The sequence below is a fragment of the Coregonus lavaretus genome (assembly GCF_964263955.1).
Source record: "Coregonus lavaretus genome assembly, chromosome: 2".
In the NCBI taxonomy this organism is placed as follows: domain Eukaryota; kingdom Metazoa; phylum Chordata; class Actinopteri; order Salmoniformes; family Salmonidae; genus Coregonus; species Coregonus lavaretus.
Window position 1 is genome coordinate 22,403,226 of NC_139989.1, and position 27,953 is coordinate 22,431,178.

Below are 27,953 nucleotides of genomic sequence, written 5' to 3' on the forward strand. Positions count from 1 at the left end.
GGAAGCCTTGAGCACAATGAAAAGAACATAGGACTCTCTGTACCAACAGAGCAATGTTTCATTGCTTGACACAGCCAAAGACCCTTTCAATTCTATTTCTGTCTTTCAGCAGGATGAGTGGAGCTGGAGGTGGAGAGCAGTCCCTGTTCTTTCTAATTCTCCCTGACCTGAGGAAGCTGTGCTGTGTCACCCTGTCCTTGCAGTCTGATGACGGAGAAGTGAGAAACAAGCAGGTGAAAACATGCAGGTGAGACAGCTGCTCAGAGTTTGCTTGGAGGTTGCTTGAATAAATACAGGTTCTTATTTTTTGATTGATGAATTAAAGGAGGCAAAGTTCAAAATGCCCAATCTCTTCTTAACCCAATGGTAATGTATTTATCTTTCTGTAAGAAACTCAGGTTGTTTTTGAATGAATTATGAAAACCTTTGAGGTGCAAAAAGGTTGCACAGTTCTTCTCTAGTTTAAAATCGACTTTTTACATTTTTATTAAAGTGCATTGTTGCTGTTCTCAGGTTAATAAGCAGACCAATTGAATTAACTTTCCTATATTCACTTTCAGGGAGCTGTTGTTATTGTATGCAGACATCATTGCCTCTCCGGTATTGGGGTGCTTCTCGGAGATCACAGTGGTGATGGCGGTAAGTCTGCACTCAAGTCCGTATTTAATAGTCCATGAAACATACTAATCTCCCGTGGGCAAATTCTGCGTGTAGACCGAGTGAATCTGCCAGGACTGAATGGGATGTGTGATATCCGAGCAACATTAGTTCCGGTTTTTAGGTTTTCATGTCTGGTTATTTGGACATATCAGGATTGGGTGAAGGTGGTGCTTTGGCTGTGAGTTTCCATTTGCGAGGGTGAAGACTTTGCCGGAACACTCAATTTCTAACACGTTTGAACACAGAAGTTAATCAGGCAGCTGACCAAATTACACAAAATTTTACTTCTGGTTAACGTTTGGCAAAATGTACTTGTGGCAACAAGCCAACACAATACTTTTTCTCCTGCAAATATTTTAGTAAGATGATGATACACTTTTTGAAACAATCAGTTGAAAATCATGCATTTATGAATTGTGTGAAATGTATTTTACTCAGTATTGTCAGTAGTTCCCCTGTATACTTTGTCTCATACACTTTCATTAGTATGATTACCAATGACTGCACTAAATCAGGTCATTGGAGCCTTTGATCTGGCTTGTTTACCAATTGTTGGAGGTTATGTAAGAGCACAGTGAGTAAAACACCACCTTCACATGCCATGTAACATGACACCAACAAGGTGTGCACGCAAGGGAGGCTTTGTCACGACTCTCCAATCATAGGAAATTGTTTGTTTTTCTTAGAGGGAGATATATGGGTTGTGTTCATTAGGCACCAAATGGAAGCCAATGGACTGAAACGGGAAAGGACTTCCTGGACTTGTCAAATAACAAACGCTCATTGTCGATTTCAGTTGCAAAAAGTTTGAAGGCAGTTTCCGTTGCATGCCCTAATGAACACAACCCTGGATTTTCTATGGATTTTGAGGAGGGATTTACCCCGTTTCACATTGCACGATTACACAATTGGCTTCTCTCTCTAATCTATCATTGTAACTCAATTAAATTGTAGTGTTTAATAATCTTATATGGAATGGGTAGCATAATGCGACATAAACGGGTACTCTTTCATTTATTAATTCATCCACTGAAATACTGTCTCTGGTTTAAATGGATGATGTAAAGAGGTTAATAGTGCGTGAGAAAATGAGAAATGTGTGTGCGTGTGATGTGTGAGTGAGTGTAACTTATGTGTCTGCGTGCCTGCACGTCTCCTGCAGAGGCATGTTGCATGCAACCCAAAATGGTTGGTCTGCAATCCAAACACTGTCATTTTTTTCACCCCTTCTGGATTGTAGCCAAAATAATAGAAAAACTAAAACAATATTATAATTGTCCAAATGTAGTATCATTTTAAGCTGCGTATAATGGTTTGAGCTGCTTTACAAAAACATAGAAACAACAGGTTCTCCATATTTTAATCTTAATTTCAAACAAAAACAATGAATGGTTTTCTATTTGTGAAACACCAATAACTTCCTAACTGGAAAATCTGCATGATTAACCCCTGCATGTAAACATGTAATCTACATTGTGCATCTGCTCCAGCACTCCATTTGCTTTCACTAGTGCTCCACACACAGTTCTGGTGAATCATTGACTGTGTTGCAGTTGTTTAACAATCTTCCCTTTAACCGAGTGTGTCAGCAGAAGACTCAATGATCCCTTGTTTGACCAAATAATTGTTTGTTTCATATTATTGAATTCAAACTTTTCCCCCTAACAGATTCCCTTTTTTAAGAGAGGAATAGTACAAGCTTATGTACAACGACACAGTCTGCAGGTAAGCTTGGGCTGGCCTAGTTGTCATTCACTCTCACTCATTACTTCTGCAATTTTGACCAAGTTTAGAAACCAATTCAGATAAATGTTTTATGAGTATGTTAGTTTTACATTCATTATCCACATCCACGTTTTAAATATAATTGTATGTCAAACAGTTGTTTTTCATGAAATGTGAGATATTTTGTTCTTACTGCTGTTATTTTCTACTTGTGAGGTCTTGCCCGGCTTTTCCTGTGACCCCTTAAATGCTCACTTCAGTAATTGGTCCCCTGGTTGAGAATCACTGATATAGAATGCAGTATCATAGACAGGTGGATGATGTCTAGTCAGTTAAGTTACATGTAGTTTCTCTGTGTTGTGTTTGGGCAGATGGGCTCTCCTCAGAGGGTTCTCCCTGGTATTCTGCAGACCTGTCTGTCCTACTCCTTGACCAGCAGGCTGGCTCCAAACTGGAACAAAGTCGGACAGTTCCTTATTGCTGGTTTGTACTAGTACTGTATATAGGAATATGGAATTAATATAATGGCACTGTTTTATGTTAGTAATATTGTTATTGGCTAGTTATTATGATATACAGTAGTTAGCCTACCACCTGTCTGTTTTATCTAGGAGAGGAGATCGATGAGGCCTTCTTTCTAAATTGTATTGTTTTGAACTCATCCATCATGGCTGCCGGAATTTCCCTAATCCATGGTATTTTCCATTGCCCTTTTTATGGCTCATCATCAAATTAAAGCGTTTGTCATTTACAAAGTAAGAAAAGCGGATAGTTAATAGACTGTTACAGGTCCCATTCTCTTGGGCCTGATAACATTGAATTATTTCCGAACAGGGGCCCTTTCCCTGTCTTTCCTGGAATTCTGTTTCTAGTTGGAAGTGATTTCGCTAGACGGTTGCAAAGGTCACTGTTTAATCGCAGTCCTGTTGAGAAGGCATATCTATAATCGCAGTGACTCTGCAAATATGTTACGCCACCCTCCATTACCTTCACCTTGGGCCTATTTTATATGACATTGAGTATTTGATTCACACACACACGCACACATACAGTACCACTCAAAAGTTTGGACACACCTACTCATTCAAGGGTTTTTCTTAATTGTTACTATTATTGTAGAATAATAGTGAATACATCAAAACAATGAAATAACACATATGGAATCATGTACAGTGAGGGAAAAAAGTATTTGATCCCCTGCTGATTTTGTACGTTTGCCCACTGACAAATAAATTATCAGTCTATAATTTTAATGGTAGGTTTATTTGAACAGTGAGAGACAGAATAACAACTAAAAAATCCGGAGAAACGCATGTCAATGAGGGAAATAAGTATTTGACCCCCTCTCAATCAGAAAGATTTCTGGCTCCCAGGTGTCTTTTATACAGGTAACGAGCTGAGATTAGGAGCACACTCTTAAAGGGAGTGCTCCTAATCTCAGCTTGTTACCTGTATAAAGGACACCTGTCCACAGAAGCAATCAATCAATCAGATTCCAAACTCTCCACCATGGCCAAGACCAAAGAGGATGTCAGGGACAAGATTGTAGACCTACACAAGGCTGGAATGGGCTACAAGACCATCGTCAAGCAGCTTGGTGAGAAGGTGACAACAGTTGGTGCGATTATTTTGCAAATGGACAAAACACAAAAGAACTGTCAATCTCCCACGGCCTGGGGCTCCATGCAAGATCTCACCTCGTGGAGTTGCAATGATCATGAGAACGGTGAGGAATCAGCCCAGAACTACACGGGAGGATCTTATCAATGATCTCAAGGCAGCTGGGACCATAGTCACCAAGAAAACAATTGGTAACACACTACGCCGTGAAGGACTGAAATCTTGCAGCGCCCGCAAGGTCCCCCTGCTCAAGAAAGCACATATACAGGCCCGTCTGAAGTTTGCCAATGAACATCTGAATGATTCAGAGGATAACTGGGTGAAAGTGTTGTGGTCAGATGAGACCAAAATGGAGCTCTTTGGCATCAACTCAACTCGCCGTGTTTGGAGGAGGAGGAATGCTGCCTATGACCCCAAGAACACCATCCCCACCGTCAAACATGGAGGTGGAAACATTATGCTTTGGGGATGTTTTTCTGCTAAGGGGACAGGACAACTTCACCGGATCAAAGGGACGATGGACGGGGCCATGTACCGTCAAATCTTTGGTGAGAACCTCCTTCCCTCAGCCAGGGCATTGAAAATGGGTCGTGGATGGGTATTCCAGCATGACAATGACCCAAAACACACGGCCAAGGCAACAAAGGAGTGGCTCAAGAAGAGGCAAATTAAGGTCCTGGAGTGGCCTAGCCAGTCTCCAGACCTTAATCCCATAGAACATCTGTGGAGGGTGCTGAAGGTTCGAGTTGCCAAACGTCAGCCTCGAAACCTTAATGACTTGGAGAAGATCTGCTGAGATGTGTGCAAACCTGGTGGCCAACTACAAGAAACGTCTGACCTCTGTGGTTGCCAACAAGGGTTTTGCCACCAAGTACTAAGTCATGTTTTGCAGAGGGGTCAAATACTTATTTCCCTCATTAAAATGCAAATACATTTATAACATTTTTGACATGCGTTTTTCTGAATGTTGTTGTTGTTATTCTGTCTCTCACTGTTCAAATAAACCTACCATTAAAATTATAGACTGATCATGTCTTTGTCAATGGGCAAACGTACAAAATCAGCAGGGGATCAAATACTTTTTTTTCCTCACTGTAGTAACCAAAAAAGCGTTAAACAAATCAAAATATATTTTATATTTGAGATTCTTCAAATAGCCACCCTTTGCCTTAATGACAGCTTTGCACACTCTTGGCATTCTCTCAACCAGCTTCACCGGGAATGCTTTTCCAACATTCTTGAAGGAGTTCCCACATATGCTAAGCACTTGTTGGCTGCTTTTCCTTCACTCTGCCGTCCGACTCATCTCAAACCATCTCAGTTGGGTTGAGGTCGGGGGATTGTGGAGGCCAGGTCATCTGATGCAGTACTCCGTCACTCTTCTTGGTAAAATAGCCCTTATACAGCCTGGAGGTGTGTTGGGTCATTGTCCTGTTGAAAAACAAATGATAGTCCCACTAAGCCCAAACCAGATGGGATGGTGTATCGCTGCAGAATGCTGTGGTAGCCATGCTGGTTAAGTGTGCCTTGAATTCGAAATAAATCACAGACAGTGTCACCAGCAAAGCACCCCCACACCATAACACCTCCTCCTCCATGCTTTACGGTGGGAAATACACATGCGGAGATCATCCGTTCACCCACACTGCGTCTCACAAAGACACGGCGGTTGGAACCAAAAATCTCAAATTTGGACTCCAGACCAAAGGACAAATTTCCACTAGTCTAACGTCCATTGGTCGTGTTTCTTGGCCCAAGCAGGTCACTTCTTCTTATTGGTGTCCTTTAGTAGTGGTTTCTTTGCAGCAATTCGACCATGAAGGCCTGATTCACACAGTCCCCTCTGAACAGTTGATATTGATATGTGTCTGTTACTTGAACTCTGTGAAGCATATATTTGGGCTGCAATTTCTGAGGCTGGTAACTCTAATGAACTTATCCTCTGCAGCAGAGGTAATTCTGGGTCTTCCTTTCCTATGGCGGTCCTCATGAGAGCCAGTTTCATCATAGCGCTTGATGGTTTTTGCAACTGCACTTGAAGAAACTTTCAAAGTTCTTGAAATGTTCCGTATTGACTGACCTTCATGTCTTAAAGTAATGATGGACTGTCGTTTCTCTTTGCTTATTTGAGCTGTTCTTGACATAATATGGACTTGGTCTTTAACCAAATAGGGCTATCTTCTGTATACCCCCCACTACCTTGTCACAACACAACTGATTGGCTCAAACGCATTAAGAGGGAAATAATTTCCACAAATGAACTTTTAAGAAGGCACACCTGTTAATTGAAATGCATTCCAGGTGATTACCTCATGAAGCTGTTTGAGAGAATGCCAAGAGTGTGCAAAGCTGTCATCAAGGCAAAGGGTGGCTATTTGAAGAATCTCAAATATAAAATATATTTTGATTTGTTTAACGCTTTTTTGGTTACAACATGATTCCATATGTGTTATTTCATAGTTTTGATGTCTTCACTATTATTCTACAATGTAGAAAATAGTAAAAATAAAGAAAAACCCTTGAATGAGTAGATGGATGGGATCCATGAACAGCCTGTCTGGCACTTATTTAGATTACGACTATGAGAACAGTGCTGCTTAGACAACTACAGTAATGTTATCGTTAATGCTGCATCATTACTGCCGTTGCATCTCTCACAAGCCCCCCAGCCCCCATAATCTATAAATAAATTAAGTTGATTTTTTTATAACACCATCTCAAGAGCCTGGCCAAGAGGAGAGAAAATGTATCTGATGTCCTCCAAATCCTTTATGTTTTACATGAGCGTGTCCAGGTCTTATGATAGCAGACCGGGCAAAGGACAGACTGTCCTTCGACTTGGAGTTCGTTCCGTGCTAAACGTGACCTTCCTTGCCAACTGTATTCTTTTTTATCTAGTCCTTCATGGCTGCCAGAATGACACACACGTACACACACACGTATGCATGCGCGCACATACACACACACACAGAGAGAGAGACACACACGTCTCACACGCACGCGCACACACACACGAACACACACACAGAGAGAGAGACACACACTGATCAATAGATGACTAGTACTAATCCAACTATATTGTACTGCAACAACACTACTCTATGTTTGATGACTTAACCATGTCTGTTGATCTTGTTCACTTTCTAGGGAGGGATTTTCTGGCTGATTCGGGGAAGCTCAATGCCATTGGTAGGTGTTTGAGTGTGAATGATCACCTGTTACACTTTCAGTATCCTTTACAACATTGGTTTAGAAATTATTTGAGCTATTTATGCTATTTCTCACAACCTTTAACCTTTAGCTCTCGAACCACAGTGGTATACGCAGAGCCATATATAGAGATATAGAGGTCACTATACTATATATGGCTCTGGGTTTAAGGTTTCCTATAGTGGAAAGGCTATAATAACAATTCTAGTTGCTATAACCAAATGCATTAGGCTTAATTCTGAGTTATTGTTAATTGCTCAGTAAATGACAAATCTTAGGACATACAGTGGGGAGAACAAGTATTTGAAACACTGCCGATTTTGCAGGTTTTCCTACTTACAAAGCATGTAGAGGTCTGTAATTTTTATAATAGGTACACTTCAACTGTGAGAGACGGAATCTAAAACAAAAATCCAGAAAATCACATTGTATGATTTTTAAGTAATTAATTTGCATTTTATTGCATGATATAAGTATTTGATCACCTACCAACCAGTAAGAATTCCGGCTCTCACAGACCTGTTAGTTTTTCTTTAAGAAGCCCTCCTGTTCTCCACTCATTACCTGTATTAACTGCACTTGTTTGAACTCGTTACCTGTATAAAAGACACCTGTCCACACACTCAATCAAACAGACTCCAACATCTCCACAATGGCCAAGACCATAGAGCTGTGTAAGGACATTTACATTACATTTACGTCATTTAGCAGACGCTCTTATCCAGAGCGACTTACAAATTGGTGCATTTACCTTATAGCCATTGGGATAACCAATTGACAATATTTTCTTCTTTTTTTTATAAATATTTTTAATTTTGTGCTAATCTTTTTTTTAAATATTTATTTTGTTCTTTTTTTTTTTTTTCTATATATATTTTTTTTTTCTTTTAATTTTCTTTTTTTTATTTATTTATTTATTTTTTGGGGGGGGGGGGGTGTAGAAGGATTACTTTATCCTATCCCAGGTATTCCTTAAAGAGGTGGGGTTTCAAATGTCTCCGGAAGGTGGTGAGTGACTCCGCTGTCCTGGCGTCGTGAGGGAGCTTGTTCCACCATTGGGGTGCCAGAGCAGCGAACAAGGACATCAGGGATAAAATTGTAGACCTGCACAAGGCTGGGATGGGCTACAGGACAATAGGCAAGCAGCTTGGTGAGAAGGCAACAACTGTTGGCGCAATTATTACAAAATGGAAGAAGTTCAAGATGACGAGGGGCTCCATGCAAGATCTCACCTCGTGGGGCATCAATGATCATGAGGAAGGTGAGGGATCAGCCCAGAACTACACGGCAGGACCTGGTCAATGACCTGAAGAGAGCTGGGACCACAGTCTCAAAGAAAACCATTAGTAACACACTACGCCGTCATGGATTAAAATCCTGCAGCACTCGCAAGGTCCCCCTGCTCAAGCCAGCGCATGTCCAGGCCCGTCTGAAGTTTGCCAATGACCATCTGGATGATCCAGAGGAGGAATGGGAGAAGGTCATGTGGTCTGATGAGACAAAAATATAACTTTTTGGTCTAAACTCCACTCGCCGTGTTTGGAGGAAGAAGAATGATGAGTACAACCCCAAGAACACCATCCCAACCGTGAAGCATGGAGGTGGAAACATCATTCTTTGGGGATGCTTTTCTGCAAAGGGGACAAGAGGACTGCACCGTATTGAGGGGAGGATGGATGGGGCCATGTATCGCGAGATCTTGGCCAACAACCTCCTTCCCTCAGTAAGAGCATTGAAGATGGGTCATGGCTGGGTCTTCCAGCATGACAACGACCCAAAACACACAGCCAGGGCAACTAAGGAGTGGCTCCGTAAGAAGCATCTCAAGGTCCTGGAGTGGCCTAGCCAGTCTCCAGACCTGAACCCAATAGAACATCTTTGGAGGGAGCTGAAAGTCCGTATTGCCCAGTGACAGCCCCGAAACCTGAAGGATCTGGAGAAGGTCTGTATGGAGGAGTGGGCCAAAATCCCTGCTGCAGTGTGTGCAAACCTGGTCAAGACCTACAGGAAACGTATGATCTCTGTAATTGCAAACAAAGGTTTCTGTACCAAATATTAAGTTTTGCTTTTCTGATGTATCAAATACTTATGTCATGCAATAAAATGCAAATTAATTACTTAAAAATCATACAATGTGATTTTCTGGATTTTTGTTTTAGATTCCGTCTCTCACAGTTGAAGTGTACCTATGATAAAAATTACAGACCTCTACATGCTTTGTAAGTTGGAAAACCTGCAAAATCGGCAGTGTATCAAATACTTGTTCTCCCCACTGTAGTCAATTTAAATAGTCCTCACCATGTATCACCAGTTTTTGGTCATTGTGAGTGGTTAGCATCTGTTGTTGTAGCCTCTGTAACTTTTATACTCATCATTATTCATGATTTCTCTCAAATGTTGTGCACAGATTTGTTTACATCCCTGTTTGTGAGCATTTCTCTTTTGCCAAGATAATCCATTGACCTGACAGGTGTGGCATATCAAGAAGCTGATTAAACAGCATGATCATTACACAGGTGCACCTTGTGCTGGGGACAATAAAAGGCCACTCTAAAATGTGCAGTTTTGACACACAAGACAATGCCACAGATGTCTCAAGTTTTGAGGGCGCGTGCAATTAGCATGCTGACTGCAGGAATGTCAACCAGAGCTATTGTCAGATAATTTAATGTTCTGAAACAAAGTTGAAAATGTCCCAGTTCTTCCATGGCCTGCATACTCACCAGACATGTCACCCATTGAGCATGTTTGGGATGCTCTGGATTGACGTGTACGACAGCTTGTTCCAGTTCCCGCCAATATCCAGCAACTTCGCACAGCCATTAAAGAGGAGTGGGACAACATGTGTCGCGCTGCATGAGGCAAATGGTGGTCACACCAGATACTGACTGGGTGTCTGATCCACACCTCTACCTTTTTTTTAAGGTATCTGTGACCAAGTCATGTGAAATCCATAGATTAGGGCCTAATTTATTTATTTAAATTGACTGATTTCCTTATATGAACTGTAATTCAGTAAAATCTTTGAATTGTTATATGTTGCATTTATATTTTTGTTCAATATACTTAGTAAGACTACTTAGTCTACTAATTTCAGACTACTTCAATACACTATAAGTCAATTTGTCCAAATACTTGGGGGACTAGATATATAAAGCACTTTTATGTCTAAATGGTCAAACAGATATTTAATACAATTTCCCTTAAATAAAAGGTGACATTCTGTACTATCTTGTCACTTCCTGATGGGCCGCCCCCAGGTGTTAAGGGTAGGCAACAACACGTCTGCCACGCTGATCCTCAACACTGGGGCCCCTCAGGGGTGCGTGCTTAGTCCCCTCCTGTACTCCCTGTTCACCCACGACTGCGTGGCCAAGTACGACTCCAACACCATCATTACATTTGCTGACGACACAACAGTGGTAGGCCTGATCACCGACAACAGTGAGACAGCCTATAGGGAGGAGGTCAGAGACCTGGCAGTGTGGTGCCAGGATAACAACCTCTCCCTCAATGTGAGCAAGACAAAGGAGCTGATCGTGGACTACAGGAAAAGGAGGGCCGAACAGGCCCCCATTAACATCGACGCGACTGTAGTGGAGCGGGTCGAGAGTATCAAGTTCCTTTGTGTCCACATCACCAACAAACTATCATGGTCCAAACACACCAAACAGTGGTGGAGAGGGCACGACAACACCTTTTCCCCCTCAGGAGACTGAAAAGATTTAGCACGGGTCCCCAGATCCTCAAAAGGTTATACAGCTGCACCATCGAGAGCATCCTGACCGGTTGCATCATCGCCTGGTATGGCAACTGTTCGGCATCCGACCGTAAGGCGCTACAGAGGGTAGTGCGTACGGCCCAGTACATCACTGGGGCCAAACTTCCTGCAATCCAGGACCTATATACTAGGCGGTGTCAGAGAAAGGCCCAGAAAATGGTCAAAGACTCCAGTCACCCAAGCCATAGACTGTTCTCTCTGCTACCGCACGGCAAGCAGTACCGGAGCGCCAAGCCTAGGTCCAAAAGGCTCCTTAACAGCTTCTACCCCCAAGCCATAAGACTGCTGAACAATTAATCAAATGGCCACCTGGACTATTTACATTGACACCCCCCTTTTGTTTTTACACTGCTGCTACTCGCTGTTTATTATCTATGCATAGTCACTTTACCCCTACCTACATGTACAAATTACCTCGACTAACCTGTACCCCCGCACATTGACTCTGTACAGGTACCCCCTGTATATAGCCTCGTTATTGTTATTTTATTGTGTTACTTTTTATTTTTATTTTTACTTTAGTTTATTAAGTAAATATTTTCTTAACTTTATTTATTGAACTGCATTGTTGGTTAAGGGCTTGTAAGTCAGCATTTCATGGTAAGGTCTACACCTGTTGTATTCGGCGCATGTGACAAATACAATTTGAATTGATTTGATCTCAAATTCAAATTGCTGGGCTGTAGCTTTAATGTCCAAATACATATGGTGAGGACTGTACAGGACTGTACTGTACATATAAACTTCCACCTGACATTGACATGGCATGACTAAGTGAAAAATCAACTTGAGTAGAAAGATGTTAGTATTCACCCCTGTACAGATGTATTTGACGGAATTATATAGAATTTTTTTTAGGGGTATTTAGGCCACTTTAAAATGAAGTGTTACCAGCCTCTAATCCAACAGAATGACAAGGTTCAATGTTTCCATTGCCAGTGATGGAGCTGAGTGCCAATGAGAGCCAGCTGTGTGTCAGTGTGGAGGCCAACACTGTCCGACTCCCTCCAACCAGGGTGAGCCCAGCAGCCAGTCAAAACACCCCTACGTACTCACTCACTCACTCACACACACGCACACGTACGCACGCACACACACACACACACACACACACACACACACACACACACACACACACACACACACACACACACACACACACACACAATGCTGTAAAAATAAAAGCAGTGGTCTCACTGTCTGATCTTCCATAGAACACTGCTAAAACAGTACGTTAGAAGAACCAAACCTAACAAGGGCCTATTCACTGGCAATTCTCCCCCAACACAATGTATTGTACCATGCATCACACTGCCAGACAGACAATAACAAACTACACACCTTCATCAAGTATTTTTACCTTAACCATTCATCAGGTTGTCATTATAATCATTTGTTCTCAGAGCCTTCTATTTAAATTCTCATTAGTTATCTCTAGTTGTACTCAGTAACATGTATTTTTTAAGGATTTTATGGTTGACTTTTAGTTGGCGGACTTTGACATCCCTCCCATGGTCCTGAGGAACTTCCATAGCCAGCCAGATGCTGTTATCCAGACCTTCTCAATGTCCAGCAACTGGTGTTACATTCTGCCAAGGTCAGCACTTTGACATGTTTTATTTTCCTTTTAAAGGTAGACTCAGCAATTTCACAGCAGTCACGTCATCACATTTTGGTCGACGCTTTTATCCACAGCGACTTACAGTAGAGTGCATACATTTTCATACTTTTTTCATACTGGTCCCCTGTGGGAATCGAACCCACAACCCTAGCGTTGCAAGCACCATGCAGATTATTTCAGTATTCATAATAACAAGTGTTACGAGCACACAGGCAGCGGTTTGTACACACGTACGTGCACACAGGCAGGAATTTGAAAAAAAAGACACTGTAAACCAGTGGAGGATGGTGGGAGGAGCTATAGGAGGACAGGATCATTGTAATGGCTGGAATGGAATAAATGGAGAAAAAGAACATTGCGATGACAGGTTGGATTGAATTGTTGATATGCCAGAGAACTTGAATTCTTATGTATGAACAGAGAATAACATAAAACATAAGAACATCAAAATCAGGGTTGGGCTCAATTCCATTTCAATTCAGTCAATTCAGGAAGTGAACATACATTTAGCAATTTCAGTTTACCTCCTGAATTTACTGAATTAAAATGGAATTGAGCCCAAACCTGAATAAAATAGAAGGTATAGGTTTAGGATATTAATTTGAGGTTTAAAAAGGCTTCTAAAGTTTGTAATTTCCACTTTGAAATGTCAGACTTGATTTTCCCTTACGATAAATGTATCAACACCAACAAAAATGTCCATGAATTATAATCACATAATAATTCAAATGTCCTGTTGCTGCAGGATAATTTTCCTGCTGTAGCAAACTGGCTCAAATTAAGATTTGACAAATTAAGATCCAAATTAAGATCCGACATCTGTACAACCTGTCAATATTGTATGTCTTCACTGATATGCTATAGGTACACTTGATATATAGCTTCCGTCTGTGTTGTGTGTAGCATGAAAAGGGGTCAGATTGTCAGCATCAGTCACCGGATGCCCGCCGAGAGCCCCTTCCAGTGCTACGCTGACATCCAGAATCACTGGAGCAGTCTGGTAGGTTACAGCCTGGTCCCACATCTGTTTGTGCTGTCATGCCAACTGCTATGGTCACTGTCATGACAATGGCTATAGGAGTTGGCAAGACAGCACAAACCGATCTGAGACCAGGCTAGGTAAGTTACACTTCACATTAACTACCCTTCATAAGGGCTGCATAAAGCTGCCATGAAAGAGACATCTCTACGAGTCATAACTACGAGTTTTTCCTGACCACGTTACCTGACTAGGAAAAGCTCTGTGCCCTAGTTAAAGGTTGTGATTCCAGGTTGGGTCAAGCTGACTGTAGTGAACCATGTGTCACTGTAAAATCAGACTTATTCACTAATAGGTCACCTAATTGGCTAGGCTTCAAGTTCTTTGGTGTCCACATCACCAACAAACTATCATGGTCCAAACACACCAAGACATTCGTGAAGAGGGCACGACAAAGCCTATTCCCCCTCAGGAGACTGAGAAAATGTGGCATGGGTCCTCAGATCCTCAAAAAGTTATACAGCTGCACAATCGAGAGCATCCTGACTGGTTGCATCACCGCCTGGTATAGCAACTGCTCGGCCTCCGACCGCAAGGCACTACAGAGGGTAGTGCGTACGGCCCAGTACATCACTGGGGCCAAGCTTCCTGCCATCCAGGACCTCTATACCAGGCGGTGTCAGAGGAAGGCCCTACAAATTATCAAAGACTCCAGCCACCCTAGTCATAGACTGTTCTCCCTGCTACCGCACGGCAAGCGGTACCGGAGCGCCAAGTCTAGGTCCAAAAGGCTTCTACACTCAAGCCATAAGACTCCTGAACAGCTAATCATGGCTACCCGGACTATTTGCAAACTTGACGGTGGTCTGTCAACATCTGTCAGCAACTAAACATGGACTTGGCCTGGCGGAGTGTGTGTGCTTGAGTGTGCCTGTATGCGTGTGAGTGTGTGTGGACTTGGCCTGTCAGAATAACGGTATGACTCACTAACGTTGGCTGGAAACAAACCAGCAGATTTCACACCCACGCTGCCTAACAGTTTACTCCACCATCATGTTGTTGTTTAAAAAAATAAATATATATATATATATATATATATATATATATATATATATATATATATATATTTAATTTTTTTGAGGGTAGATCAGCTTAATATTGCAGATAGATTGTAACTTCCATCAATGTAATTGTCTGCATCACTTCCAATCCCCCATGTTTTATATATATATATATATATATATATATATATATATATATATATATATGTATACATACATATACATACATACACATACACATACATATACACATACATATATATATATATATATATATATATATACACATATACATACACATATACACACACATACATACATACATACATACATACACATACATATCCTTTAAAAATATATATATATATATATTCCCCTTTATTACTTTCCAACCACGCCACCCTTTCCCTACTTGGAGTAAACTAGTGAACAACAATGCTTAGGCCTCTACTTCCAGCTTATACTTACTATCTACATTTTATGGACACAGTCAATTTTACAATAATTATATTTTGTTTGTTTTTTCTCCTGAACTTCTACTCTCAACCTCTCCGATCATTTTCATGATGTCCATCCGGTTTGCTTCTATATGCCATATCTTTCTAACTGTGCTCTTTCACAAAAGCTCTCAACCTACAACCCATACACTTATTATGGACACAGCGTGCCTACATTATTAGTTTTCTTGTTATTGTTTGTTGTTAGTTGTTATTAGTCCCATCCTTCAATTCCATTCAACACCTCCCATCTATTTTTTAACACCATCTATATAGGATTTCTATTTGCCATATATGGTCCTCTGTAGCTCAGCTGGTAGAGCACGGCGCTTGTAACGCCAAGGTAGTGGGTTCGATCCCCGGGACCACCCATACACAAAAATGTATGCACGCATGACTGTAAGTCGCTTTGAATAAAAGCGTCTGCTAAATGGCATATTATTATTATTTATATTATTATTATTATTTATATATATTTCAACTGTACTGTGATGTCTTACAAAAGTTCTGAACCTTCCTATTCTCATTGTTTCTACAGATTGTGAATTGAAAATAAACATTTTTGCTAAAAGTATTATTATTGTCACGATCGTTAGACGGAGTAGACCAAGGCGCAGCGTGATGAACGAACATGTTTATTTATCGTTAGTGATAATACAAACAATAACCGAAACAACAAACGATACGTGCAGTCCTACGGTACAGACCAAAAGGAACAAACCAACTGGAACAAGATCCCACAACTATTGTGGGAAATCAGCCTCTATAAATATGGCTCCCAATCAGAGACAACCAGCAACAGCTGACACTCGTTGCCTCTGATTGGGAACCACTCTGGCCAACACAGAAATACAACACATAGAATATACACACCCTGGCTCAACATATAGAGTCCCCAGAGCCAGGGTGTGACAGTACCCCCCCCTAAAGGCGCGGACTGCGACCGCGCCTAAACATAAACAAACCAGGGGAGGGCTGGGTGGGCATTCCTCCTCGGAGGCGGTTCCGGCTCCGGGCTCGCCCACCACCCTCCAATAATCCCCCCGTAGCGCCCCTGATCCGGTCCCGCTGGCTGGAGCTGGACTGGACATCGTAGGAGCGGATTGCTTAAGCTCCGGTGTGGAGCAGCTGACCGGTACCTGACCAGGCACCGGTGACCCATGCACGGCTTGTGCCGGACTGACGACGTGCACCCCTGGCTTGGTGCGTGGAGCAGGAACGGGCCGGACCGGCCTGACGATGCGCACCCCTGGCTTGGTGCGTGGAGCAGCAACGGGCCGGACCGGGCTGACGATGCGCACCCCTGGCTTGGTGCGTGGAGCAGGAACGGGCCGGACCGGGCTGACGATGCGCACCCCTGGCTTGGTGCGTGGAGCAGGAACGGGCCGGACCGGGCTGTCGATGCGCACCCCTGGCTTGGTGCGTGGAGCAGGAACGGGCCGGACCGGGCTGACGACTCGCACCCCTGGCTTGGTGCGTGGAGCAGGAACGGGCCGGACCGGGCTGACGATGCGCACCCCTGGCTTGGTGCGTGGAGAAGGAACGGGCCGGACCGGGCTGGCGACGCACACCGTAGGCTTGGTGTGAGTGGCAGGAACAGGCCGGGCCGGGCTGGCGACGCACACCGTAGGCTTGCTGCGAGGAGCAGGAACAGGCCGGACCGGGCTGGCGACGCACACCGTAGGCTTGGTGCGAAGGGCAGGAACAGGCCGGGCCGGGCTGGCGACGCACACCGTAGGCTTGTTGCGAGGAGCAGGAACAGGCCGGGCCGGGCTGGCGACGCACACCGTAGGCTTGGTGCGAGGAGCAGGAACAGGCCGGGCCGGGCTGGCGACGCACACCGTAGGCTTAGTGCGAGGAGCAGGAACAGGCCGGGCCGGGCTGGCGACGCACACCGTAGGCTTGGTGCGAGGAACAGGAACAGGCCGGACCGTACTGGGAACACACACCACTGGCCTTAAACGGGGATCAGGAACGGGCCGGACCGGACTGGCAATACACCGCAGTACCTCTCGCCGTGCCTCTACAACTTCCTTCCCTCCTCTCACCAATGGCTCCCGTAACCCGGTGGCCTTCTCTCCTCGTCTCCCATCTCGCCCTGTGGCAGCCTCCTGCTGCCCAGTCGCCCATGCCGTGTGCCCCCCCCTAAAAAATGTCTGGGGTTGCCTCTCGTCCGTCCGACAACGACACTGTTGACGCCGTTGCTCCTCTCTCGCCAGGGCCTTAATCTTAGCCCATGGCCCCTTGCCCCCGAGCATGTCCTCCCAGGACCACGATTTGCCCACCTGGGCCATCGCCAACCTTTCCAGCTCCTTTCCCGGCGCTTCCACCCATGTCCAGGCCGCCTGCTCCTGGACACGCTGCTTGGTCCTGGTATGGTGGGATCTTCTGTCACGATCGTTAGACGGAGTAGACCAAGGCGCAGCGTGATGAACGAACATGTTTATTTATCGTTAGTGATAAAACAAACAATAACCGAAACAACAAACGATACGTGCAGTCCTACGGTACAGACCAAAAGGAACAAACCAACTGGAACAAGATCCCACAACTATTGTGGGAAATCAGCCTCTATAAATATGGCTCCCAATCAGAGACAACCAGCAACAGCTGACACTCGTTGCCTCTGATTGGGAACCACTCTGGCCAACACAGAAATACAACACATAGAATATACACACCCTGGCTCAACATATAGAGTCCCCAGAGCCAGGGTGTGACAATTGATCGATTGACTATGACTTTTCAGATCACCCAGTAATGCTATCTGCAAGGTTAGCTCCAGCTAAATATTGCAATCCTTTAGCCATTCCTGGACCTGTGTCCAAAAACAAGCTACAAATGGACAGTACCAAAACAAATGATCTAATGATTCTGTCTCTTCGCAGCAAAATCTGCAGAGCTGGGAAGATTGTATCCCCCATATAAATAACATTCCATTGGTAGCAAGAATTTTATATAATAATTTAAATTGAAAGATTCTAAGTTTTGAATCCGGTGTCGTTTTGCGTATCAGTTCATAAACACTATGCCATGGGATCGGTACGTTAAAAATCTCTTCCCAACTATTTTGCAATCTATATGGGACGGCTGTCAATCCTTTGGTCCTTAAATGAAACTGATATACTTTTTTATTTATCACAGTTTTCCTTATCCAATTATGTTCTTTAATGCAAGGCCGACAAACAAGTTCCTTACTTTCTCACCCTTCCACTTTCCTCTTCCATTTTTGCGGTAAGGCTGCAATTATTTGGTTGTAATTTTGGGTAGAGCAGACATTATCATATGTTTTGGTTAGCTGCATGTGCGACATAACTCCACCAGTCCTACCGATGATATCATTTACGAAGATTATACCTTTTTTTAAACATTTTGTCAAAAAAAAAAGTTTTTTTGTCAATTAGTATATTTGAGTTTAACCACAATATTTGTTGCATTATTTGTTTTGTCGTTTCTGGAGGATTAAATTGAAATTGCAACCAACTTTCTATGGCTTGTTTTAGAAATAGTGATATTTGGGAGATGATTTCCTTTTCAAATAACTGAAAGTGAGAGGTTGTAATCTGAATAAAGGGAAAAAGGCCATTCTTGAACATTGGGTGAGACAATCTTACTAATTTGCTAGAGAACCAGTTCGGATTTAAGTATAACTTTTGTATGACTGTCAACACCATCATGTTGTTAATTAAGGTCCTGTTGCTCCTAAAATGCCCAATGATAAACATGCATTGCCAAAGCCCTCTCCCCAACATGTGTTATTCATTGAGTATATTATAGGGCTGTATGACTATTGTATCTCAGCCTTGAATAAGAGCTCTCAGTGGAGAGTGGATAGACCATATGTACGGGACAGCTGGCTGATAATAATGCTCGACACGTTAGTGTTGGTGTTGGTCTGTTGTCACATCTGGGGGAGTGCTTAACATCCAGGTCACAAACAAATCATCTCCCTTGCTGTCTCTTCTACTGATCCCCTCTGTTTGACACTGCTAGCTTACACACACAAAAATACACACTCACACACATTTGTCCTTACTACTTCTTCTTTCCTTGTTTTTTCTTATTTTTCAGTATGGCTACCGACTCCCCCAAATTGATGAGGAAGAAGTGATTTATTGCAGTGTATACTTCAAACTGGTCGGAGAAAGGCTGTTCACGTATCCTTTTAAGCCTGTGGTATGGATTGGGGACCATCTGAGGCATCTGCCTTTGGCCCACCTGTTGACTGTTATGTTGTTACACTGACTCAAAACTGTCACGTTTATGTCTACTCATGCAACTATTATTGCGATAGGCCACAGTTATTGTTTTCTTGTAATGTGTAACTGCTTGTAACCCGCATTTGTCCCTTGATAGGCTGTAAAATGAAACAGTAATTGAAATCGGGAGAGAAAATAACAAAACAAACACAGTGTAAAATGGTTCACATATGGTGTTCTTCAAGTCAGTGTCCACTGTTTAAATTCATTCAAATTTTGCAAACATTTCAAGTAATCTTAAAGGGGCAATTACATTGTTACAAATAATGGAGTAAAACAAGCTTATATTTTGGCTTCTGATAGGGTACAACAGTTTAACTAAGCTTGTGAGGCATTTATAAGTTATATTCTTCAATGGCTATACATCATTAATTTAGAAGTAAAACAAATGGATGTACCAATCCCAGATGACTCATTTAAAGTGAGTTCAATCCAGACAGTGAAGTTGTTCCATTTCTTTAAAGGCCCAGTGCAGTCAAAAACGAGATTTTCCTGTGTTTTATATATACTTCCACACTATGAGGTTGGAATAATACTGTGAAATTGTGAAAATGTTGATAATGCACTTTTAGTGTAAGAGCTGTTTGAAAAGGCTGCATGAAATTTCAGCCTGTTTAGGTGGGATGGAGTTTTGGCCTGCCTGGTGACATCACCAGTCAACGGTTAATAGACCAATAGACCAATAGGAAAGAGAGTTCCAAACCTCTCTGCCAATAACAGCTCATTTTTAGTTTTCCCACCCTACTCAGACTACTCCCAGACAGTCCTAGCAAAAATCTTGCTTGAGAAACTGCTATTTTCTAAGAAGCAGTTTTTGTTTATTTTTGACCATTTTAATTGAAAGCATTCACAGTACGGTACTTAATTGTTACCCAGAAATGATTTGATACTGAGATAAAAACAGATGCATTGGACCTTTACCTAGTGTGCTAAGATACCCTCTGAGCTGTATCCGGACTGAGCCGGTGCAGCGCTGTCCCAGGGTGGACCTCCAGGGAGCGCTCAGCTCCTTCCTATCCCACCTTAGGGAGAGCCTGCAGGCTGTCTGTGGCTTCCCAGCCCGCATGACCAGCAAGCCCTGCTACCACACCACCAGCCTGCTCAGCATTGCCTCAGCACAGGTACAGGGTTCACACTAGTGGTGCACGGGTCAGCTGTTCACCCGCACATGCCCACAATTGCTAATAATCCACAACCGCCCGACTATATGTGATAAAGTGAAAATCTGAGGCCCGCACCCAACCCTAACCCGCAAATATAGAAAATGCTCTATAGGCTACAGTCAAAGATGGCGGAAAGATTTTTTGACAGGGGGTGCAGGACATTTTGGTAGGCTATTTGTTAGTCAACTTGTCTATAATTAGATCCATGCAGCTTCTCTTCTTTCATTATATGTTGCCCTAGAAGACTAAATAAACCCTTGCTCACCAGAATAATGTCATAAATCGATAGAATGAATGCTTCAATCTAGTTGACATCGGTAAAGTTTTCTCTGTCGTCTTCTTTCATGGAGCAAAGACCTTTAGGGACCGGGAGAAAATGCAGTAACTCCCCCCCAAAATTTCAGCAATTTGATCTGTTGTAAGGAAATAGAAAGCTGTGAAAACAACCCAACATGTTTCTGATAAGATTTCAGTTCGGCTTGGATGCATATTTTATGTGGTTGAAATACTATCAGCTTTTATGATGCTGATAAATATAGCACCTCTACAGATGGTATCTAACTGAGCATTAGCATTCTCTCAAGATACTGAAAGAAAGAAATCATATTTCTCCACTCCTGTTCCCGAGTCAAAATGTTGCCTACATTTGGTGTAGGTTTTCATTTTAATGCAAGAAATGATTAATTTCGTAAGAGTTAATATGAAGACTATGTGATAACTGATGATCAATCGGCCCCATCCCAGTCGTTTGACCATGCTTACTACAAGTTTAGATAGCTGGCCGCTAGACTAACTTACCACTCTAAAAATGTTTAGCTGATATGGGCTAATTGAGTGTCTGCTGATGCACAACCAAATTTAGAAATTGCACCGTGTATTCTATTATTTTAACTCTCAACAGTAAGTTGAGACCCTGACAAAAGGGGGCCGCCAGTTGCCCATCCCTGCTATAGATATAAATTGCACAAGAATGATACATTTATGAATTTTTTAAGGTATTGTTTTCTCTTTATTCAACCCGCCCTTTATCCACACAATATTTAATTACCCTAAACCCGCCTGGCCTGCGGTATCCGTGGGTTATGAGTCAACCCACGCACAGACACATGCATAGGTACAGGACTCCAGACTGTCATTGGTACAACGTATGTCATTTTCCACACATAGACGCACATACTGGTACTATATTGTGACTTGATGCATCTCATATTTCGCTTGTATTTCAAATTACACATGCAAGATTTCTAACTTTTAGAAGTTTTACAAAAGAGACACTGTTCGTGATAAAGATTTTACTTTAATAATAGGTTGATATTTCCCACTTTAGTTTTATCTGTAGAATATATCATCACAAAATAAGATTTCTCAAGATCCAAATTAATGTTTGACAGTTTTCTCATCCCATCCTGTCAGAAAGGACCTGTGGTGATAAATGTCTGGGTCCTCCCAATAGGATGTGAGAAATGAGCAGAAAGAGATTAGTACAATCTGGGTGAATAATACAAGGCAGAGAAAATCCTTGAATTTCCAAGTTGAAACAATGGCGAAGCATTCTACTAGCAGCTAGGTCATAACCTCCTCCCTGAGTCATATTCATTAGCACACACCGTAGCAAAACGTTTTGCAATGGAAAACAGCCATGAAAACGAACGATTCATATTGGACAACTTCAGGTTAGTCCCTCCCTGTTTCAATCCGTTTTGCGTCTGTTTGGTTCCTAGTGAATACGACCCTGGTTTGTTATGGCCCACAGATGGTGGTGGTGGAAGCACTCGCTGTCAAAGTGAATAGAGTTTTATTTGTGCTGGACCTGGAACACGACTCTGTTATTAAAGTTTGACAAATGATGTGGGTGCTTGTTGAAACACCCTACCCACTGGCCACAGACGTCAATTCAACATCTATTCCATGTTGATTCAATGTAATTTCATTGAAAAACGTGGAAACAATGTTGATTCAACCAGTGTGTGCCAAGTGGGCATTTACAGTGTTTAATTAAGAAGTTAATGAAGAAGTAGGACTTGAACTCACGGTAATCATCCGTTTTACAATAGTAATAACTGGGTACCTTGATTTTAGGTAATGTGATATATGGTTTTTAGGTATTATGGAGTCATTCATTTCTATGGAGTCATTCATTTCATACATTTATAGTATACAAAGCTGGTGCAACTCTGGGCATTACATCATATTTTTTCAAAATGCCCTGCTACAGCAAGGTACATCATTAATGTGACAAACATGGCGCCAAATGCCAAGTTAATTAGCAATCATTTAACAATACAACATGTAATGACGGTGCAGTTACATCCACTTTGAAGCAAATGTTTTTTACTAAGCTGCAGTACAGTTTAACTTTTTAATGCCCAGAACTGTATATGTTTCCATGTTCCAACATCACTGCACTGTGTATTCCTTTGTGGTCACAGGTGGCTAGTGGCAAACCAGTGAACTTGACGACCAAGTCAGCTAGCAGGCCCGTGCTGAGCCAACTCCATGCTCCCTGCCCCATCAAGCCCTCATTTGGGGGGGCACCAGGCGCCCAGTCTCTCAGCCAGCCAGTGGGACAGAGTAGCAGCAGTAGCTATCTCAGCACTGGAAGAACCCAGGGGGTCCATCCCACTCCCCCTCAGAGTTATACCCCAGGGAGAGGCTTGCCCTCCTCCTCTCTCTATCCCAGTGCTGCCCCTCCCCAACCTACCACACACCCTCAACCCAGCCAGGCACTACCGACTGGACCCAAGATGGTACCCATCTTCAAGAACAAGGCCCTCCCGCGCCATGTCAATGTCACCCAGCTTCTGGCTGAGAAGCAGCAGAGGAGAGCCGAGGAGCAACGGCAGACACCTGTGTCGGGACAGAAGAGGCCCTGCCCAGCCTTCTCCTCCTCCTTTTCCTTCTGGTCTGTTCCCCCCTCTTTGTTTTCCTCGTCTACCTCTTCCAATTGGACACAGGAAGCCCACCGGCCTCACTTTACCCCCCGTCCGCGGCCTGAAGGGGTTTCCCCACATTCCTCCCAGGTGCACGCCAGTGAGAGCGCTTTCAGGGTGAGGGACGAGATCGCCGTGGGTCCCCCTCATCCTCTTCCATCTGGCCCGCTAGGCAACAGAGGGGTGAGTCACCACCAAACACGCCGCTAGATGTAATTATCACGTTTCAGGAGAAGACCCAGATGCAGACAGTGCCGAAGTAACAAAAGTTTATTACAAAAACGGGGCAGGCAAACAACAGGTCAAGGGCAGAGGTCAGTAATCCAGAACAGAGTCCAAAAGGTACAGAACGGCAGGCAGTCTCAGGGTCAGGGCAGGCAGAGCTCAATAATCCAGGGTGGTGTGACAAGGTACAGAACGGCAGGCAGGCTCAGGTCAGGTCAGACAGAATGGTCAAAACCAGAAAAATAGAAAACAGGAACTTGAAAAAGACAGGCGCAAGGGGAAAACTGCTGGTAGGCTTGACGAAACAAAACGAACTGGCAACAGACAAACAGAGAAAAACTGTTTCACATAGAAACACTGTATTTTCGGCAGTTTTTTTTAAATAATGTTTATTAATTTTGAAATAATTAAAAATATGAATAACATTCCACCCATGAGGCCACTAGGTTATTTGAATGCAGGAAAGGGCTATGATGTGATTTCAATCTTAGGAATTGAGATTAGCTCGCCTAATTTAACTTTAAGGGCATATCTCCCATTGACATCAGTGCTTGATTGTTTGCGTGAAGTCAATACTTTTCTCAGGTGAGGATTTGTCCCTTTACTGTATGTTTGAAAGACTAGACAGTAGTCAAATATGTTTTATGTGTGTATTTGCAGAGAATTTGAATATTATTTTTTTTATATATATAAAGATACATTGTATTGTAATTAAAGTAATGGGTTCTCACCTCTCAGGGGGACTGGTTTGAGTCAAAACCAAAGAAGCCAAAGTCTGCAGTGCAGGATGTGGACGTGGAGAAACACGCGAGAAGTAACCAGGTATGTCCTTTACTATACTTTTACCTTTACCATAGCTTTGATTTAAAGTGAAAATGATGTATTTTGCAAATGTTCTGCATGTTGAGAGAGGTGATAAATTCGACAAATGGTTTGAGGGAGGCAAAACATCCCACCAAAGCAGGTTGATTAGGGGACGATACTTCAGGGTAAGTGTTTAGCAAGATCCATAAACCAAATAGATTTTCCCACTACACCCCTAATTTAATTCCATTACAAGCTTTTACTAAATGAGATCCATCTAGTGTCTTGTTCCCGAGCCAGATACTATTTTTTACAGATACTATTTTAACGAAAGTTATGACTCGGTTGATCATTTTTACGAGGGAGCCGGGGAAAGTTTGTTAGAATGATTGCTGCCATTTTGACTGATTCGTTTTCGGACTGGGACACACATGGGCACTGAATGGACATAGTGACCTGACCTAATATACTTTAGGGAGGGCCAGATGTAATCTATAGGGATGTTACTCTTTGAAATTACTTACAGTGTCTGCATAGTTAATTATTTCAACTGCAGTTATTTATCTTTTGTAGCTGCATTGGTTTTGGTTTTATTTGAATAAATGACACAGGTAAGGTAAACTATGGAAGTCCGAGTTGATTTGAGCTTTTAGTTCATTTATACGTTTCTCTGTAAACAAACACCCAATGGAGCCAGGAAATTTGCCAACATCTACACACAATCAACATAAAGTACATTTTCCTGTACAATAAAGAATGAACAAAACTAAGGAGCTCAACACATAATGTTTGGAGGATTCACATAAGAAATGATGTTTGATGTGCTCCCCCCTCAGAAGGTGAAAGTTTCTAACTACTGTGTCTGATGACATCACTCTCAAACTGCGAATTGTAAACTAAGCTGAAGGATTTTCAAAAAATACAAATTTCCTTATCGGTCCAATTTGAGAGCTATAATTCAGAAACTAAAGTAAGCAAAGTCAAATCAAATCAAATCAAATTTTATTGGTCACATGCGCCGAATACAACAGGTGCAGACATTACAGTGAAACGCTTACTTACAGCCCTTAACCAACAGTGCATTTATTTTTAACAAAAAAAGTAAAAATAAAACAACAACAAAAAAAGTGTTGAGAAAAAAAAGAGCGGAAGTAAAATAAAGTAACAGTAGGTAGGCTATATATACAGGGGGGTACCGTTGCAGAGTCATGTGCGGGGGCACCGGCTAGTTGAGGTAGTTGAGGTAATATGTACATGTGGGTAGAGTTAAAGTGACTATGCATAAATAATTAACAGAGTAGCAGCAGCGTAAAAAGGATGGGGTGGGGGGGCAGTGCAAATAGTCCGGGTAGCCATGATTAGCTGTTCAGGAGTCTTATGGCTTGGGGGTAGAAGCTGTTGAGAAGTCTTTTGGACCTAGACTTGGCACTCCGGTACCACTTGCCAGGCGGTAGCAGAGAGAACAGTCTATGACTAGGGTGGCTGGAGTCTTTGACAATTTTGAGGGCCTTCCTCTGACACCGCCTGGTATAGAGGTCCTGGATGGCAGGAAGCTTGGCCCCAGTGATGTACTGGGCCGTACGCACTACCCTCTGTAGTGCCTGGCGGTCGGAGGCCAAGCAGTTGCCATACCAGGCGGTGATGCAACCAGTCAGGATGCTCTCGATGGTGCAGCAGTATAATTTTTTGAGGATCTGAGGACACATGCCAAATCTTTTCAGTCTCCTGAGGGGGAATAGGCTTTGTCGTGCCCTCTTCACGACTGTCTTGGTGTGTTTGGACCATGATAGTTCGTTGGTGATGTGGACACCAAGGAACTTGAAGCTCTCAACCTGTTCCACTACAGCCCCGTCGATGAGAATTGGGGCGTGCTCAGTCCTCTTTTTTTTCCTGTAGTCCACAATCATCTCCTTTGTCTTGGTCACGTTGAGGGAGAGGTTGTTGTCCTGGCACCACACGGCCAAGTCTCTGACCTCCTCCCTATAGGCTGTCTCATCGTTGTCGGTGATCGTTGTAAGCGTCAGAAAGATGACATTATACAAAGATTACAGTATACCTGTGAGGAAATGCTCTACCACCTCAGATTCTTTCTCGACCTACAGTAGGATAAGTAGGAAGTAAGAAGGGCTTTATGAAATACATTTGATTGATTGATTGATTGGCTTTATGATTGAACTTGTCTTGTTTGCTATTTATTCAGCTGTCGAAGATCAATGTAGCGACCCTGCAGGCCTGGCTGAAGAGCCGCAGAGTGGTGGTACGGTCCAAGGACAAGAAAGAGGAGCTGGTGTCAAAGGTCATGCGTTGCCTGAGTGAATCTTGAGTAGTGAGTGTCACCTTCCAGACAGACACAGAGAGGGTCATTTCACAATCTGCAACATCACAGAGAATGAGCTGGTTTTAAGGGTCATTGATAGTGAGCTTTGTATTGCTATCAGGTCTCTGTGTTATCATTCTTGAATTATATGTACTGTACTTGTATGGTGTTCTTGTTATGGAGTTAGTTTGAGGTAAGAACTGATAATTTTATGTAATATATTTATTGAATGTATTTGTTTAACATTAAAACAGTATTATATCTCTTATTTATATAGTTTTGTTTTATATATTAGTGATTTTTATTAATCCGCATTCATCTTGCTTTTCTTGTTCAAGATGTCATTTTCTGTAGTATGTCTGAGCTTTATTTCAGAAAATATAAAAGCAAATGTCTGTTAGTGGGGTTTTCATTTTCAGAGTAGTGCTTATTCATTATTCAGATCCTTTGAAATTGTGCATACACATTATTGCCATAATAAAACAAAGATGTTGTTTTTAATATTAAATAGAAAGGATTCCCCATTTAAAATGAATATGCCCCCCTTGCGCTTTCTGCTTTCTGCAGAGTGAATGTTCTATTCCCAGACCTGGGTTCCAATACTATTCGAAAATCTTCAAAAACTTTTTTTGGGGGGGAGCATTTGCTTTAACCTACATGGAGTGCCAGGTGGGGGGGGTTTGCACTTTTGGGACTTTTCTATTAGTTCCACTGCAACAGGCAAGCTCAATCAAGCACAGATTAATTGTTTGAAATTATTTGAAATAGAATTTGAACCCAGGTCTACCTCTGACTGCATTGATTGAAGTGTGCTATGTTTACTGAGCCAGCCAGTCAATTTACAAATTCTCTTCAATGCCTCTCTCACTAACCAGGTTTCCATCCATCTTTTTATGCAAGTAAAGTACATGTCGGATAAAAAAATTAACGACAAGCCTGATGAAAACAGCAAATTTGTCGGTAAACTTTCCAAATCTCGACTAACCAAAATACGCTAGGCAAGGTGGGATATTTTTTGTGTCAGTATAATTAATTATGCGAGAAATGGCGGTGGAAACGCCTTTATGCACAAGTATTGATATAATAACCATCATATCAAAG

The 27,953-nt window shown here is 42.6% G+C and overlaps 1 protein-coding gene across 1 annotated transcript; it reads left to right on the forward strand.

The window, feature by feature from the left end:
* Positions 1–81: 81 nt before the first annotated feature.
* On the forward strand, positions 82–27,928 carry cUnh18orf63 (chromosome Un C18orf63 homolog). Its single transcript, XM_084179197.1, has 13 exons — positions 82–247; positions 561–639; positions 2,329–2,385; positions 2,757–2,868; positions 7,153–7,194; positions 11,936–12,012; positions 12,484–12,593; positions 13,521–13,617; positions 19,226–19,311; positions 20,348–20,534; positions 23,006–23,689; positions 24,470–24,553; positions 26,736–27,928. The coding sequence occupies exons 1-13, from the start codon at positions 114–116 to the stop codon at positions 26,856–26,858; spliced, it is 1,872 nt and encodes a 623-aa protein (XP_084035323.1). The 5' UTR covers positions 82–113; the 3' UTR covers positions 26,859–27,928.
* Positions 27,929–27,953: the final 25 nt, after the last annotated feature.